Genomic DNA, 17,822 nt, shown 5'->3' with positions numbered 1-17,822 from the left:
AGAGCAAAAAGTCTATAAACTCTGCCAACACCTCCCAGTGTTTCTGGGAGGCTCTTCTCTCCTAAATCTTTCTTTCTCCTTCAAACTATCCAGAATGACTCCAACATTTACCTAACATTATAATATTGTGCATGCTGCTTCACCAGTACAGCTCACTGCAACACGTAATGGGCTGAACCATCATGAATTATTCAGGAACACTCGCGTATTTAATCGTACCAGAAGTCTGCAGTAAGTAAAGACTGCAAGACGTCTCCTACAAAGGTAAGACTCTGATATGGAACCTCTGTAGTTGATTGGAAAGTTGTTTATGGGATGGAGGTATACAACTATTTATCAGGTAGCATTATGAACCATAGTTTTACTTGTATAGAAATTAGGTTTTTGTGAGTGTAGTTGATAAATGTACTGAGTTAGAGCCTCGACATTTTAAACTTTTCTTCTCAAATGTAATTTCTGACCAACACCATTTTTCAGGTTATCAAAACAATTCAGGTTCATCACTGTAACTGAACACAATGATTGCAAAAGCTGTTGTGCTGTTGGCCCTCATTATGCTCTGTGGTCCAGGTGAGTATCAGTCATTTATTGTAGTTTGTTGGATTTTTGATCTGTGATCACTTTAACAAGAAAACCTTCTGTCTTTCCCTTCTTTCTCGTGTTCTTTATCAGGGAAAAAAGTGGTGGAAGTGGACGCTGGCTTTGTGGTAAAACAATCATTTAATTGCAATGTATTTCAATACAAAATAAGGATGAATTTGTTCATATATTAGAAAGACTGACAATTGGAAAACATTAATGTGTCCACAAAGGTTCATTAAATGCCTGATAATTTTTTAACTGTTTCATTCAGGGCTACCGCTTGACTACCCATCCGGGCTGTCCCAACGTAGACGACTTCATGTGTGGAGTAAATGGAAAACTCTACCAGAATGAATGCACAATAAAGTTGGTCAAGTCATTAATAATTTTCCATGAGTCTTTGATATAAAATATAACATGAATAACTCAAACAAACATAGTCTAACCTTTTTAATTGGCTTCCTCTCAGACTGACTTACTGCATCTATCAATGCTCGGCCCTACTCTAACCAATATGTTCTGTTTTCTCACAGAAAATACGGCGTTGCCCTCCGAAAGAAAGGATTTTGCTGAGGAAAAAACTCAGGATGTGCATGCCACGACTACGTTGTCTTAATGCTGATTTAAAGTCAACGAGTCCTTACAGAAGAAAAAAATATAAAGAATAAAAAAAACCACAAGCATCAACAATTTGTCTCAGTCTGGAATTTATTCTGTTTTAATGTCATAAATGTGAAATGAGAAGGTTTTTGAGAATTAATTCAGAATAATTTGACAAATATTCTTGTGCCCCAATAATAATATCTATAATTCCCCTTGCCAAATAATAGATGCAAAATTTCAACTTAGAATGAAAAGTTAATAATTAAAAATACAAAATACAATTTTATCAATATATTAAAATGATTGTACTCTGGAATGTGGACAGCTTCGGTATTGAGACTTAACCTGTTGTCAGAGGGATATGGATTATTTCCTTTGAGAAATGTACAAAACAGTAGAAATGATGGAATGAATGCATAATGAGGTCCTCATAATCCCCATCTCTGTCAAAGAGCATTTGACTATTCTCAGTAAGTAAATAGTTTTTTGCTTTATACATGATTTGTGCTGTTTGAAAATGAAGCAGGTCTATGACCAAAAGGAAGTACAATCATCGAAGAGCAAAAAGTCTATAAACTCTGCCAACACCTCCCAGTGTTTCTGGGAGGCTCTTCTCTCCTAAATCTTTCTTTCTCCTTCAAACTATCCAGAATGACTCCAACATTTACCTAACATTACAATATTGTGCATGCTGCTTCACCAGTACTAGTACACGTGTTGCAGTACTAACTGCAACACGTAATGGGCTGAACCATCATGAATTATTCAGGAACACTCGCGTATTTAATCGTACCAGAAGTCTGCAGTAAGTAAAGACTGCAAGACGTCTCCTACAAAGGTAAGACTCTGATATGGATCCTCTGTAGTTGATTGGAAAGATGTTAATGGGATGGAGAAACACAACACTATTTATTATAAATCATTAATAATTTTCCACAAATCCTTGATGTAAAATATAACATTAACAACAGCAAAAACAAACACTTCAGTTGTTTTCCTTCTGTATCTATCAATGCTCAGACCTACTCTAACCAATATGTTCTATTTTCTCACAGGAGAGCCAGAGAGGAACTCGCATATAAAGGCTACTGCTCAGAATAATGTAGAAAAACTCTGGATGTGCATGTCATGACTTTGTTGTCTTAATGCTGATTTAAAGTCAATGAGTCCTTACTGAAGAAAAATATAAAGAATAAAAAGAAAAACACAAGCATCAAAAATTTGTCTCAGTCTTGAATGGATTTTGTTAAAATGTGATAAATGTAAAATGAGAAGGTTTATGAAAATGAATCCAGAACAATTTGAAAAATATTGTTGTGTGCCAATAATAATAATTTACCTTTTCAAATAATAGATACAAAATTACACCTAAATTTAAGAATATTAATTCATATTATTTTATTAGTATATTAAAAAGATTGTGCATGTGGACAACTGCAGTATAAAGTCTGAAACTGTTTTCCCCCAGAGGAATATGGGTGTTATTTCTTCTGGGAAATGCACAGAAACAGAGTAGAGACGAGGACTTGATCTGGCCAACTTGCTTTTTGTTGCTGTGCTCGTGACAATAAACGCTTTGAAGATTTGAGTCTTTGAATCTTTGAACTTCGTCATCTAACATGTGTAAATTTTTAACAGTTATCAGGGGATGAAATTCCATAAGTAGAGTAACGACATTCCCCCTCGAAGCAGAACCGAGGAAGCAGAATACTGGTGATGTTTTTCATTCCCTCGTAGTAGGACTGAATTTGTAGCGGTTACAAAAGTTGTGCATTGTGGATCTTCTTTGTTGTCGCATCCGGGTTGATCCTTTCTGCTCAGGAAACTGAGCACAGTTCATAACCTGTGACGTCAGGAAGATGAATGAATGCACAAACTTGATAGAAGAAGTTCACTTTTTTTCTCAACATAACATGAATCTTCACAACGACCAAATTATCTACATATTACTTAATGTGATTGACAGACATTGTTCGGAGTGTTAATCTGTGTCTGAAACATCGCTTTTGTCACTGCAGGATTATGGACATTACTTTCAGTCTCCCCCTCTTCGTTTTGTTTGTCATATGGATGCTGATCATCTTGGTTGCCTGCTGCTATGGATACGAAAACCTATTCCATAGCATGCGCGAATGGCAGGAGACACATGAGATGGCCTGGCAGGGAGATTCCAGTCCCTTTTATTCCACTCCTCCACTCAATCTAGGTGAGCGATCTTTGTCTCTGCCGCTAGACGTCCCCCTCACTCATGTTGTACCATTCTCTTATTGTAGGCATTTGCAATAGAAAATGTATAGTGTAAAACTAATTAATACCTGTTTGCATCTTCCCATTTGGACTAGTTAGTGCAATGACCCTACTGTATGAGCACAGGAAAGTGTAGTCAGATTGGAAATGTATTAGACATTGAGTAAATCCAATCTTTTAAGTTACAACAACTTCCTGTTTCATAGTGATTGGTGAGTTTCCACAACATTCATGATATTTTAAGACTTTTCTGATCCCCTTTGGGGTGATCTGGTTAGCTTGTTTGGAGGGGTAAGTGATTTTGTGTGGCCCATGGGTAGAGTACAATGTATATTTGACAACTTCCTGTTTTGAAGTGAAATGCTGCGATACCGTTAGAGTGTCAATTGCCAAAATGCAGAGAAAATTTAATTGTCGGTGTCCAGACTGGAGCCAGAGTCCTCCAACGCAGCCAGGTCGGAGGAGGGGGCGCGCCAACGAAAGCCTTGTGGCCAGTCCTTCACCCATGATATGAAATTGATATGAAAGAGTGGCTGCCCTGACAGGGATGATGCTTTGAAAACTAACAGATTTGTTTTTGCTTACTTTCAGAATTTTTGAATAATTCCAAGCCTCCTGACTATGAAGAGATGATTGGTTTCCCCGAAACACCACCTCCTTCTTACTCTGAACACCCCCCCGACAGCACTCCAGCGACATCTGCACAAGTCAGCCAGCCAGACGAACCAGTTGTGTCGCGTTTGCCGGAGGAGATGGACCCAGCGGTGGTCAGTCAGGCCTCGGGCTCATCATCAGACTAGGAAATGGCCCCGATGCCCATCCAAGCACAGAGTCTGGAGGAGGAGGACAACAAGGTTTTCCTCATCCAGCAACTCAGACAGTTCCTGGAGGAACAGACACACGTGGACAGTCAACGGCAGGAGTGTGTACTGGGTTAGTCAGGCAAGGACATAATACTGATTTTGGTATTGAATGGCAGTTAATTCCAGAATTTTATTTACACTGTATTTATTTTTGTAAATATTTATTGTTGAACTGTAATATATGCCACATTGAGGTGACATATCTCCTTATTATTCACATATATTTTAACCTAGTTCCCCAAGTTTGTAAATAAATGTTTGAAAAATAGCTTTTCTACAAGAAACAGCTATTCGCAATTGTTTAACAGAATCATCATAACGACACTTGAAAAATGATCATCATTACCATTCTGGTACAACAGCGTTTCTATGTGTGGTTTATACAATTGGTGCTGCTGTATATCAATGGGAATAATAAATACTGCATATTGTAATGCTTCCGTGTTCTATAACATTCAGATGCATTAACTGTGAGAAATTAGAAACTACAATACAAACGCATTAAAATTATTTATAAATGTAAATAATAATTTGCTAAACCTTGACTGCAATCACGTCATATTCAGGAAAAATCAAAAAATAAAAATAACGTGTCACTTCATCAGTTTCATAGACTTTTGTACAAGCTCTCTTTTAAATTTGAAACCATTTCAAACAATTTGGAAAAGGACCAACAAAGGAGTAAAAGTTGTGTCTGCTCAAAATGGACTTGTTTGTAAGGATCCTGTAACCATTGGTGACAGATGAGAGCGTCATAAAGAGACTAACAGTGGAAGTGATCAAAAGCTGGTGATTCAGTGGCTTTGGAAAAAGGCGTACAGAAGGTTGTTGTTGGATATGAGTATATGGCAAAGTAAGTTTTTTTTGTACAGGGACACCCTGTTTCTTTCCTGTGCATATGACTAGAAACTCTTTGAAGCTTTAAATCTTTAAATCTTTGAAGTTATTATATTATCTAACTTGTACGTTTTTTTAAGGGGCATCAGGGGTTGAAGTTCCATACGAAGATTAACGAGATTCACTTTTGAAGCTGAACTCGGGAAGCGGAATGCTGATACGGGTAATGTTGTTCATTCTCTCAAAGTAGGACAGTGTTTGTAGTTGTTCTAAAACTTGTGCTTGTTTTTGATCCTTTTTCACCCACCAGGACAGCGCCCTCTACAGTCCAATAGTGAAATCCGTTTTGTATTATCACAAATGTGTTTTCTGAGTCGAGAACATAGAATGATGAGATTTCACAGCCCTGGCAACTTCTCCAGTGAATTGCCCCCCCCCCCCCCATTAGCAGGAACAAGTGGTTGAAAATGAATGAATGAATGAATGAAAACAACAAAAACATGTCCGAGTCAAACAACCTGATTCGTTCAATGACAGCAGCAACAACGGTCAACTCAACAAGTCATCGACTCGAGTTTGAACCTATGGCAATGAAATGACAAACACCTAAGTAGATCACTGAAGTGTGTTGTGTGACTGAGTATCGACTCAGATGTTAACGTCTTGTGTGCCTGTTTATTCAAGGAGACACACGTTTGTGTTGATGTAAAGTGAACAACACGCTGTACCACTGTTGAGAGATGGACTGCTGCAAATGGGTCTTGGAGCTGTGGTGTAAGTTCTTATTTTTTGTTTTTTCAGCATTTTTTTTCAAAATACAACAACTCAATGTTTGCACCCCATTCAGATTTTCACCAAATTTTGAATCACATCGAATCCAGAAATCAGCTAATTTATTAAGAGTGTTATTTAGCCCCCAAACTAAACAGCGCCAGACAAGGCAGCAGAGTTTCGCCACCGTCATTGCACTTAAAGTCAGTACTTTCATGATAGCTTCACCCTCATTTGACTCATTTAAAGTGAAAACCCATCCCTACAGTTTTATCAGTTATCAATACAGGACAATAAGTTTAAATTAACTGTTTTCCTCCTAGTGCTTTGGTTGATATGTGCCCTAATCATCTCATCTGCCTGCTGCTTTGGATGCCAACACCTAAAAGATAAGATTCATCAATGGCAGGAGCAACGCCGAAGGGAGATGGCCTTCCTGGGAGATTTCAGTTCCTTCATTTACACTCCTCCACTCAATCTAGGTGAGTTTGTCTTTTGCTGTTAGACATCCCCCTCAATCATGGTATGTAAAGCCATTCTCTTATGTGTCTCGTAGGCATTTGCTTGTAAAACTACAAGCAAGGTCCGATGGAAAACTGAACCTTTATTTTTCTATCTTTAGTAAAAATCAGTTGTTTTGTTACAATTCTTGAAGTGTCATGTAGTTTATGACAATTACATTTAATCCAAAAATAAACCTTAAGGACTAGTTAGTGCAATGAAGGTGTACTCAGATTGGAATTCTGCCAGACATTGGGGAGAACTAATCTTTTAAGTTACAACGACTTCCTGTTTCATGGTGAATAACGACTTTCCACAGCATTCCTGATATTTTAAGGTTTTCCTGATCACCTTTGAGGTAATCCGGTTAATCCGGTATCTTTGGAGAGGTAATGATTTTGTGTGACCCATGGGTAGAGGACAATGTCACTGCCCTGAAAGGGATGATGGTTTGAAAGCTAACAGACTTGTGTTTGCTGACTTTCAGAGTTTTCGGGTGATTGTAAGCCTCCTGACTACGAAGAGGTGGTTGCTTACTCCGAAACACCACCTCCTCCTTACTCTGAAAACCCCCCCGACAGCACTCCAACACCCCCTAAACAAGTCAGCCTGCCAGACGCGCCGGCTGTGCCATGTTTGCCAGAAGAGATGGATCCAGCAGTGGTCAGTCGGGCTTCGGGTTCATCATCAGACTAGGAAATGGTCCGCAGGCCCATCCCAGCCAAGTGTCTGGCGGGGGAGGATAAGGAGCTCATCACTTGACATGTGATAAACTCTTCATCCTTCTCCTCAATCCCGGTGACTCTGGGATTGAGTTGCAAAAACATACCGTTATATGCTGCAACCCTTCTGATCATGTGCTGTCATTTGTCTGTACCACTACAAGCAATACATAACTTTGGAGTTGTGTGGCACTGCACTGTAATTTACTTACTTAGATTGTGTACATGTTTTAATTTAAATAAGTTTGTAAAAAAAAAGTCAAATAAAAGGCACAACACTTGTAATGCTTCTGTGATATACTGTATGTATGCTTCATTGTCAGCTGAGGGGCTTGAATAAAAAAAAAAAAAAAAAATATATATATATATATATATATATATATATATACACACACACACACACACATATATATATATATATATATATATATATATATATATATATACACACACACACACACACACACACATATATATATATATACTGCCGAGGCACCCTTGAGCAAGGTGCCGTCCCCTTTACAAATTGCTCATTTGAGGCGCACCAAGAAGGAGCTGCCTGCCACTCTACCTCCCCTGCATGCCTACAGGCCCCTTTGTGTGTGTGTGTGTGATACAGGGGCCTGTACTCACAAATATATATGTATGCATGCGTTTGTAATCAGTAGCTAGAGTGTGCGTTCTTAATTTCCCTTCGGGGATCAAACCAGTATATAAAATAAAATTTAAAAAAATAAATAAATAAATAAATATATATATATATATATATATATATATATACACACACATATATATATATATATACACACACACACACTGTATATATATACACACACACACACTGTATTACCTGCCCTGAAAGGCCAAAGCTATGCACTTGTCAGGTACTACTTTCAGGGTACCCTGACCTACCCTTCGTGGGATATTGCAGTCTCTGAATGGCTTGTTTTTGTTGGATTTGTATTTGAGGAGAACAAGAATTTGGTAAGCTGCAGATTTTGTAGGTTTTCCTACTTACAAAGCTTGTAGAAGTCAATTTTTTTTAATTAAAGTTACATTTCAACTGTGACAAAATCCCCCCAAAAAATAAATATATATATATAGAAAATCACATTGTATAATTTTTAAATCATTAACTTGCATTTAATGCATGACATGTATTTGATAACCTACCAACTATTAAGAATTTCGGAGCTCAAGGACCTGTTAGTTTTTCTTTAAGAAAACCTCCTGTTCTCCTGTATTCACTACACCTGTCTGAATTTGTTTCCTGTTTAAGAGACACGGTTCCAGAACCATAGCGAATCCCCAGAGACATGGGGAGAACGCGAAAACTCCACACAGTCAAGTCTCAGGTGGATGTTATTTATTAGACGGGAAACTCATCTCACCCTGAACTTCACCTGTTCACACTCATGTGTGATGTGTGATGAATTTAGAGAAACTGGACCAGACACATTCCCACATCATCAAAAACATTCACTACCAGTCACAAACTTCTCCTTTTCTCAGCATTGCGTCCTTGCCTGACTAACCCAGTACACACTCCTGCTGTTAACTGTCCTAGTGTGTCTGTTCCTCCAGGAACTGTCTGAGTTGCTGGTTGAGGAAAAGCTTCTTGTCCTCCTCCTCCAGACTCTGTGCTTGGATGGTTGTGCAGGGGGTGCTGGAGTGCTGTCACACAGGTTTTCAGAATAAGATGTGAGATGTGTTTCAGGGTGAGCAACTATCTCTTCATAGTCAGGAGGCTCTGAAAATAAGCAAAAACAAATCTGTCAGCTTAGGGCAGTCACACTTTCATATCCATCAATTATGATTTGCTTACAGTTCATCAGATGAACGATTAGCTGAGATCCAGACACATTACTCATTAGATTTACTCAATGTCTGATAAAATTCCTATCTGATTACACTTTCCTGTGCTCATACAGTAGTGTCATTGCACTAACTAGTCTGTAAGGCTTGTGCAATCATTTCTGGATTTATATGTAATTGTTATAAACTAGATGACACTTCAAGAACTGTAACAAAACAACTGATTTCTACATCCACCCAGCAGACAATGGAAATGACACTTGATTCCTTTGACCGACGGGAAAATTCAAACAGGTTTTTTACTATAACTGGAAAAACAAAGGTGCAGCGTTCCCCGGATCTTGCTATACATTTTGTGTCGTAAATTCCTGCTATAACAGAATGGCTTCGTACAACATGAGTGAGGGGAATGAATAAGAGCAAAGACAAAGATCACCCACCTAGATTAAGCGGAGGAGTAGAAACGCGGGACTGGAAGCCCCCTGGTGGGCTATATCACGTTGGCGTTTGCGTTGCTCCTGCCATTGACGCACCTTATTGAAGAAATATTCATATCCAAAGTAGCAGACCATCATGATGGCTACAGCCTGTCCCAACAACATAAGTATGTCTCCAACATCCTGCCGTGACAAAAGCGATGCTTCAGATACCGATTTACACTTCAAACAATGTCTGTCAATAATAACAATTCATTTGTAGATAATTCGCTCGTTTGACACCGTTGTAAGGATTCATGTCATGTTTAGAACAAAAGGAACAAACTAGACTGACTGACTTGTGCAGTTAGTCAATTTCAACAAGGGTGGAAAAACAACAACGCAATTTTATCACACAGCGATTAGCATTGGCTAACATTTATCTTGGTGTGTTTGATTCATACTGTGAAACTGAAATAACATAAATGTAATGAACTGGATTCATCACGTAAATCTTTGATCACGTTCATGCATTCTTTCATCTTCCTGACTGCATATTCTGCTTTTACGGGTCACGGGGGTCGCGGGGGCCAATCCCAGCTGACTTATGGGTGAGAGGCGGGTTACACACCGAGTGCGACGCCAGTGTGCTCGGACTGTCTGAATATAAATGACAACTTTCACTAACTGACGTCACACACAGTTTACAGCAATGAACCGTGCTCAGTTTCCTTCACGGTGGAAACAAAAAACATCTACTTTGTCCTACAACGTCCTACTTTGAGAAAATTAACATTACTCGCAATGGCATCCTGTTTCTTCAGTTCAGCTTTGAGAGTGAGTGTCGTTAATCTGCTTATTATGGAACCGCAACCCCAGACGCTCTTTAAAAACTTACACATGTTAGACAATTTAATGAATAATTTCAAAGCTGCAAAGCTTCAAAGATTCAAAGCTTAACTTAACTAGTCTTTTTGAAAACTCATTTTTTCCCCCCTCTAATTAGAAAAAAATTTGTGTCAAAGACATCAATTTCAAAAAAATCCCCGTCCACATGTAACCGCAGAATCCTAACCAGATTTTTGCTATTAACTACTGATCCTTTAGTCTCGAAAACTGAGGCTCCCTTTATCGTGTATTTTATTTATGAGCATTTTCCAGAGCAGACGTTACAGAATATGCAATGTGTGTCTGTTCCTCCAGGAACTGTCTGAGTTGCTGGATGAGGAAAACCTTGTTGTCCTCCTCCTCCAGACTCTGTGCTTGGATGGGCATCGGGATCATTTCCTAGTCTGATGATGAGCCTGAGGCCTGACTGACCACCGCTGGGTCCATCCCCCCCGGCAAACGTGACACAACTGGTTCGTCTGGGTTGCTGACTTGTGCAGATGTCGCTGGAGTGCTGTCGGGGGGGTGTTCAGAGTAAAAAGGAGGTGGTGTTTCGGGGAAAGCAATCATCTCTTCATAGTCAGGAGGCTTGGAATTATTCAAAAATTCTGAAAGTAAGCAAAAAACAAATCTATTAGTTTTCAAGCCATCGTTCCTTAGATCATTTATGACTAGCTTCTAGATTGTCAGATTAACTTTAATTCTAGCTCATGGCTCAAGTGTTTAAAAAGTAGCTGAGATTCAGACACATTACACATCAGGATTACAGGTGAGAAACTGGGACGGACTTAATCTGTGTAGTTGGAAATGGATTACTACCACACTGACTGTGATACCCTGGGAACTCTGGGAATTTTAAATCATTCTCATGCTAGAATACATTTTTCCTCTTGTTCTGAAAGTTAAAGCCTTAAAATATCAGTTTTACATCAATATGCACCAATACAAGCAACACACCGTGCTGGGCACGGCGCTTCTTGTAATTCAATGTATAAACCTGTAAATATTTAGTAAGTATTTATAGCGTAACGATTGTATATACTTGTTTTTGTATTTATTCTTACTCTTTCTACTGTTACATTATTGCACTGCGAGGAGTTGCCCGAATCTCATTATGCTATGTATAGCGACAATAAAGGCTTTCTATTCTATTCTATTCTATTCTATTCTATTCTATTCTATTCTATTTTATTCTATTCTATTCTATTCTATTCTATTCTATTCTATTCTATTCTATTCTATTCTATTCTATTCTATTCTATATACATTTTTCTGTTGCAAATGCCTGCAATAAGAGAATGTTTTTGTGCAGCATGAGTGAAGGGGACGTCTAACAGCAAAGTCAAAGATCACTCACTTTGATTAAGTGGAGGATGGGAAATGAAGGAACTGGAATATCCTTGAAAGGCCACGAGGATGATCTCATGTCGACGTTGCGCCCGCCATCGACGCCTCATGTCTCTGAAGCATTTGCATACAGAGCAGCAGGCAGATATGATGATTACAGCACATGCAAACCAAACCCCTATGAGGGAAACAGTGAATTTAATCTTTTTGTCCTTTATTGACAACCGATAAAATGTAGTAGGGATTTTCTAACAGTAAACTAATGATAATGAACGTTTCGGCTCTAATAGTGAAGCCAGTGTGAAATTGTAGTGATGGGTTTCTACTTTAAACAAGTCAGATGAGGGTGAAGCTATCATGGGATTACTGACTAGAAGTGCAATGACAGTGGTCAAACTTAACACATTAAATAAAAAAGCTGATCTCTTGATTTGATTTGATTCAAAATTTGGTGAAGATTTAAATGGGATATGAAAATTGAGATATTTTCATTAAAAAAATATTGGAAAAAAAAAAAAGAGGAACTTACACCACAGCTCCAAGACCCATTTGCAGCAGTCCATCTCTCAACAGTGGTACAGCGTATTGTTTACAGCAACACAAACATGTCTCTCCTTGAATAAACACAACAGGTACAGACACATTATCATCTGAGTCGATACTCAGTCACACAACACATTTCAAAGATCTACTTGTCATAAATTCATTGAGTGTTTAATCGATCAATTTTCTCCAATTACCATGACACCACAGCACAATTTTTAAGGTGTACGCAAACATTTTTCAAAAAGATCGCAGCAAAAACCTGTAAATAAATAAAGTAAATCTCGGTTCTGTTGATTCATACTGTGAAAATGAAATAACGTAAATGTATTGAACTGGAGTCATCTTCTTTAATCTTCTATCCGGTGCATTCATTCATTGATATTCCTGATTGCTTAATCTACTTTTGCGGGTCACGGGGGTTGCTGGAGTCTAGTGACGAGAGGCGGGGGACACAGGAACGTGATGCCAATGTATATAAATGAAAACTTGGTGACTTGTTGAGTTGACTGTTGTTGTTGCTCTCATTTAACAAACCAGGTTGTCTGACTTGGACATGTTTTTGTCCTCGACTCAGAAACCACGTTACAGTGATCCCTCGCTTGTCAATTCGCTCTTCAAGATGCACAACTTCATTACATTGTGGATTTTTATTAGGTAGTCACCTGACACCGTACAAGCATGCTATTGGCTGACAGCATCCGTGCGTGCGCTGATGTCCGATTCACGGTTCCTCCTGCGACTTTTCTTTAGTACAAAAGTGCTTTAAACTGTCTATAGGAGTGTGGGAAAAGGTAATACAGATATAAGATGGTTTATTATCAGTATGGGGAGGGTTAATAAACATTTAAATTACCATAAATAATAAAATAAATAGTTGTCACTATATCTCGGATTTTATTTTTTTTTTTGCGTGTGGTCCTGGAACGCATTAACCGCGAGTAACGAGGTATTACTGTATTGGTAATATGAAACAGCTTTAGCTATTGGACGGTAGAGGGCGCTGTGCACTTGGATGTACAGTAAAAGGTCAAACACAACAAGCACAAGTTTTAGAACCAACACAAACACATTCCTACTTTGAGAAAATGAACAACATTACTCGTATCATCTTTCTGCTTCCTCAGTTCAGCTTTGACAGTGAATGTCGTTAATCTACTTATGGAACTTCAACCCCTGATGCCCTTTAAAAACTTGCACTGTTAGATAATATAAGGAATAACTTCAATGATTCAAAGATTCAAAGCGTTTATTGTCACAGCAGAGAAACAGGGTATTAATTGTTGTTTGTCTCTCTATGTGTGTTTGTCCTGTGATAAACTTGTGATCTGTTCTGCATGACTAGTCAACCCTAGAGGGCGTCCTAGCGCTTTTCTTGTGTTTGACCAAAACTCTGCATGTTCCATTAATGATATTTGATCTGTTTATATCATAATCACGTTTTATTGGAAAGTATATTGTGCCCTGACACACATGCTGATCCTTATTATTGCCATAATAAACTTTGTAATCGCAACTCATTGGCTGATGTTTGCCATACATTTATGATATACAATAATCTATGTTTGGTTCGAAACATAGCAGAAGACTGTCCCAACACAATGGAATTTAAATATGACATCAGGTTAAACGGGCCTGAGCGCCCGGGTCTTCCTCCACACCGACAGGTGGCAGTCATGAGACAGTCGGTCATTATTGACATGACCAAAACAAGGCTCCAAGCCATAGACGTACAACACGTAGAATGCATATTTAATCACATACCGGCCGAACAAAGTTCAGGAATTTGCCCCGTTTATTGTTAGTTATTATTGTTATTTTTATTTTGCAAAAAATGAAGAAGAAACAGAACAAGTACAAAAACAACAACTTTAATTTGTCAATTCGACAATCGTTTAATACAATCATAACCTCGTCTAACTATTCCCACTGGTCTATTTCTATGCCAGAAGTCTATCCGGCGCAACATTTGCCTGCTCGTTTTAGTTAGCTTCCTGCTAACTCCAACATGGACAATGGCTCCAGTTTGTACTCCCCAGCCAGCCCTGCAGAAAACGAACCAGACACCTGCGACAGCCCCTCGATGGATGACGGATTAGTTGATGCGTTTGGTGGTCTAGCTTCTCTTCCGGTCGAGGTTGGCGAGAGAAGACCGACGTGTTTGCGGTGCCGGTGAGCTGAATGAAAGTTAAGCTAATGTTAGCCAAGTTACAGTCGAGCCCCTTTCCCTTCTTCTTCTTCTGCTCTTTCTTCTATCTCTTCTCCTCCGATAGAAACTAGCTTTCTTTTTTTGGGGGGGGGACCTGATTTATTACTGAAGGCTCAGCTGAAACTCAAAGGTGGTGCTAAAGTGAGGAGTAACGAGTCAAATCACAGCTCTACAACTTTCCTCCCATGTAGTCGCCCTCAGAAGGTGTGTCTCTGTCCTTTTCTTCCACCTCAACCCCTGGAGGTCTCCACGTGTCTGTACATCGTTCAGCATCCTGCAGAGGTGAGGCATTAAACTTTAAATAATAATATCTGAACAGATTGTTATTAACGACTATGGTGTTTATAAAGTACAACTTAATATCCAAATGTCTGTGCAAACTTTTCTACTCCTGCAATCATCCCTACTGTTTCTTCTGACCCAAGACCATCATGACTGAGTTCAGGTGTCAGTGATGCAACAACCAATCCAGTCCTCTGTTTGTGTAAGACGATTTTTAGGCATATAGGTTTGTTTGTTTCTTAACATCAGGGGTTTGTCCTGAGGCGATGAGCAAAAAACGAGGAGAACTGCAAGTCGGTGACATTTGGCTCAGTGTTTTCACCACATCAGATTTGAGGATGTGTCTCTTGAAAAGGATGCTATTTAGGAATAGAATTATTCCTAAAGACTGCAACTCTAAACACTTGAGCTTTGTCCGACGCACATACATCTCACACATCTGACCAACAGCTTGATACCACGGCGCTCAAACACATAGTGGTAAAAGTCGGTACACGCACCCTGTTTGATGCTTGACGTAATATCAAACCGGTTTAATTAACCTGTGCAAATTGCTTCTAAACTTAAAATCATTCATCAATGATCATTCATTAATTAAGATAAACTTTTGTTGGAAGCTCCTGGATAAACCTGTCTAATTTCTGGTGTTCCTTCAGGAGAGCAGAGTACTTCGAACAGTTCCTCTACTTGCTGCTTGTTTACCACAAGGAAAATGCAATGTTATAGTTGGGAGGAGATTCAGTGAGGACAGGTGAGCTGCAGTACCTGTTTGCACAATGATTACAATAAAATAAGTGTCACGTGACCATCACAGAGTATGACAAAAAGATTTCAAGTTGGTCCCCATCCTTTCTGCTCTCAGGCATCCAGAGCTGGCGGCGGTATGCCGGGACAGCAGAACGCTAATCCTGTATCCAGGCTCCAAATCTCAGAATCTTGAGGAGTTAGTTCAGAACCAGGGAGAAGGCAGTGTCGAACGAAATGTGATCATCATAGACGGCACCTGGAGTCAGGCCAAAAACATGTTCCTCAAAAACAGCCTGTTCCATCTGCCTCAACAGGTTTGTAGAATGTTTGAACTGTGTTGGTGTATTTTTGGAGGAATCCGAATCCTTTCAGAAGCTGAATGTGTTCAGACTGTCACTGAGTCTCATCCCCTTCTTGTGTGGAAGCCTTTAGATAAAAACTCATCTTCTGATGCATCACCGGAAAAGGATTACTCCCTGTAAAAACACTGATCACATGCTCTTCTATTTACCAGGTGCAGCTCAATACTCAGTATGTGATGTCCAGTCAGTACGTGATCCGGACACAACCCTCCAACATCTGTCTTTCAACGCTGGAATGTGCTGCCGTCGCTCTGTCCATCCTGGAGCAGAACAATGACATCCAGGAGGTGAATAATTAGGAGGTTGTGTTTTCACTGCAATCTGTTTGTTTGTTGGCAGGATTATTCCAAAAAGACTTGGCAGAGTAACATAAAACTGGGTGGAAAAGTTTGTCATCAACTTAAGATTTGATCTGGATAAAAGGGCGAATCCAATTTTTTTTTTTCATTTAACATTGAGTTAAACCATTGCTTAAATACGTTATTCACCAGTATAACTTATAACTTGAGCCCTGAGTCACATATGTAGCTTCTCAGCACCTAAAGGCTGATCTGTGTTGTATTTATTGTCTTAATGTGTCTGCTGTTTGGTGCTTGTCAGATAGTGTAGAGTTTGTATTATCAGAGCCTTTTTGTGGAAAAGAACTGCCTATCTCGGTGTTCGGATTTGGCAAGAGCCTTTGACCGAAACAACAACCTACTTTGAAAAGACTTTAGAGCTGAACAAGCAGCTGAAAGACCCTAAAATACTTGATAGAGACAACCTGCATTCAGGGTCATTGCTACATGTAACCTGATATGATTTTATTGTAACAGGAGATTTAAAATGATGAGTCAGAAATGTGAAATGATTAAACCAATATTACAATATCCAATCTGGTTTTGCTAATCAAACCGATGGAAATAAAAAAATGCATTTATTTTGACATTTTGTCTGTCCAGGTCTTGCTAAGGCCCCTGAAAGCTCTGTGCTCCTTCCAGCTGCAGCACGGAGCTCAGGTTCATCACAGCAAAGAGCATCTACTGAAGAATGGCATGTACGACAAACCCATGCCCAAAAACAAACGCAAGATAAAGAGGATGGAGAAACTTGTCACTGACCACAATGATTGTCCAAGTAACTGAGCAGATAGACGGGACTGATCATGTCTGCATACACACTTTTTTATTCTGCACAGGACTGCATCACCAGAGCAGCATGTAGCACCATCAGGCTGCAGGGACCCACTGCGGTTTTTGGAAGTTTTCTTTTTGTTTTTAGATAAAGGGTGATAAAATTTTATTTATTTTTTTGACTAATTTAAAACAAATTTATGACAAGTTAAAAGTTGTCACTCAAGTGTCACTATTTGGCGATAAATCAGGTTTACAGGTATTTGTTTTGAAACGTTTACACTGTTCCTCCCTGCACTTTATACAGACTTTTGTTCTGTTGTGATTGATTTACAATTGAAGGGCTGATTCTTTTGATGTTTTGTATAAAGGTAAAATCATTCATATGTTACAAAAATAAAAGTACATTTAGAAGTTGTGTTATTATTTTATTATATAGCCAACTCAGCCCTACAAAAACAAACTCCTTTATCTTGCACTAGATCTTTGCTGACAGGATGACATTTAGTTTCTGACGTCAGTTCTGGGATGCACAGCAATGAGCTAGAAACCCCCCCCCAAAATACTGGTAGGTTTGGGTGAGTGAGTGGAACACTGAACATCCGCTGTACAGAAATTTAATTCATTCATTTTTTACCACTTAATCCACTGTGGCAGGAAGCTGAGGGCAAGGCGGGGGAAACTCCGGGTGTGTCGCCAGCCACACAGAGTCACAGACGAACATGCTCATTCCTGCGGTCAATTTAGGACCAGACAATTAACCTGAAGCGCATGTTTTTGGAGGTGGGAGGAAGCCGGAAAACCCACGCAGACACGGGGAGGACATGCAAACTCGGCACAGAGCGGGATTGGAACCCGCAACCACCTTGCTGCGCTACGACAACGCTACCCACTGTGCCTCCTTTAAATTTTATTCAGCATAGTAAAAGTTTCAGGTCCAAATCACGCTAAATTTAGCACAGCACGTCATGGGCA

General features: G+C 39.3%; 1 protein-coding gene and 1 long non-coding RNA gene across 2 annotated transcripts; both read left to right on the top strand.

Moving 5' to 3' along the window:
- The first annotated feature begins 201 nt into the window (after positions 1-201).
- Positions 202-1,266, top strand: LOC137608925 (uncharacterized). Its single transcript, XR_011038251.1, has 5 exons — positions 202-264; positions 478-570; positions 673-707; positions 854-948; positions 1,116-1,266. It is a non-coding gene; the product is annotated as an uncharacterized lncRNA (long non-coding RNA).
- Positions 1,267-14,090: 12,824 nt separating this feature from the next.
- On the top strand, positions 14,091-17,244 carry dtwd2 (DTW domain containing 2). Its single transcript, XM_068335226.1, has 6 exons — positions 14,091-14,307; positions 14,536-14,626; positions 15,283-15,377; positions 15,489-15,687; positions 15,888-16,022; positions 16,677-17,244. Exons 1-6 carry the CDS (start codon positions 14,144-14,146, stop codon positions 16,857-16,859), a joined length of 867 nt encoding a protein of 288 aa, XP_068191327.1. The 5' UTR covers positions 14,091-14,143; the 3' UTR covers positions 16,860-17,244.
- The last annotated feature ends 578 nt before the right edge of the window (positions 17,245-17,822 follow it).

This window comes from Antennarius striatus, chromosome 15, assembly GCF_040054535.1.
Source record: "Antennarius striatus isolate MH-2024 chromosome 15, ASM4005453v1, whole genome shotgun sequence".
Taxonomy (NCBI): Eukaryota; Metazoa; Chordata; class Actinopteri; order Lophiiformes; family Antennariidae; genus Antennarius; species Antennarius striatus.
This window is presented reverse-complemented; position numbering and strand designations above follow the sequence as displayed.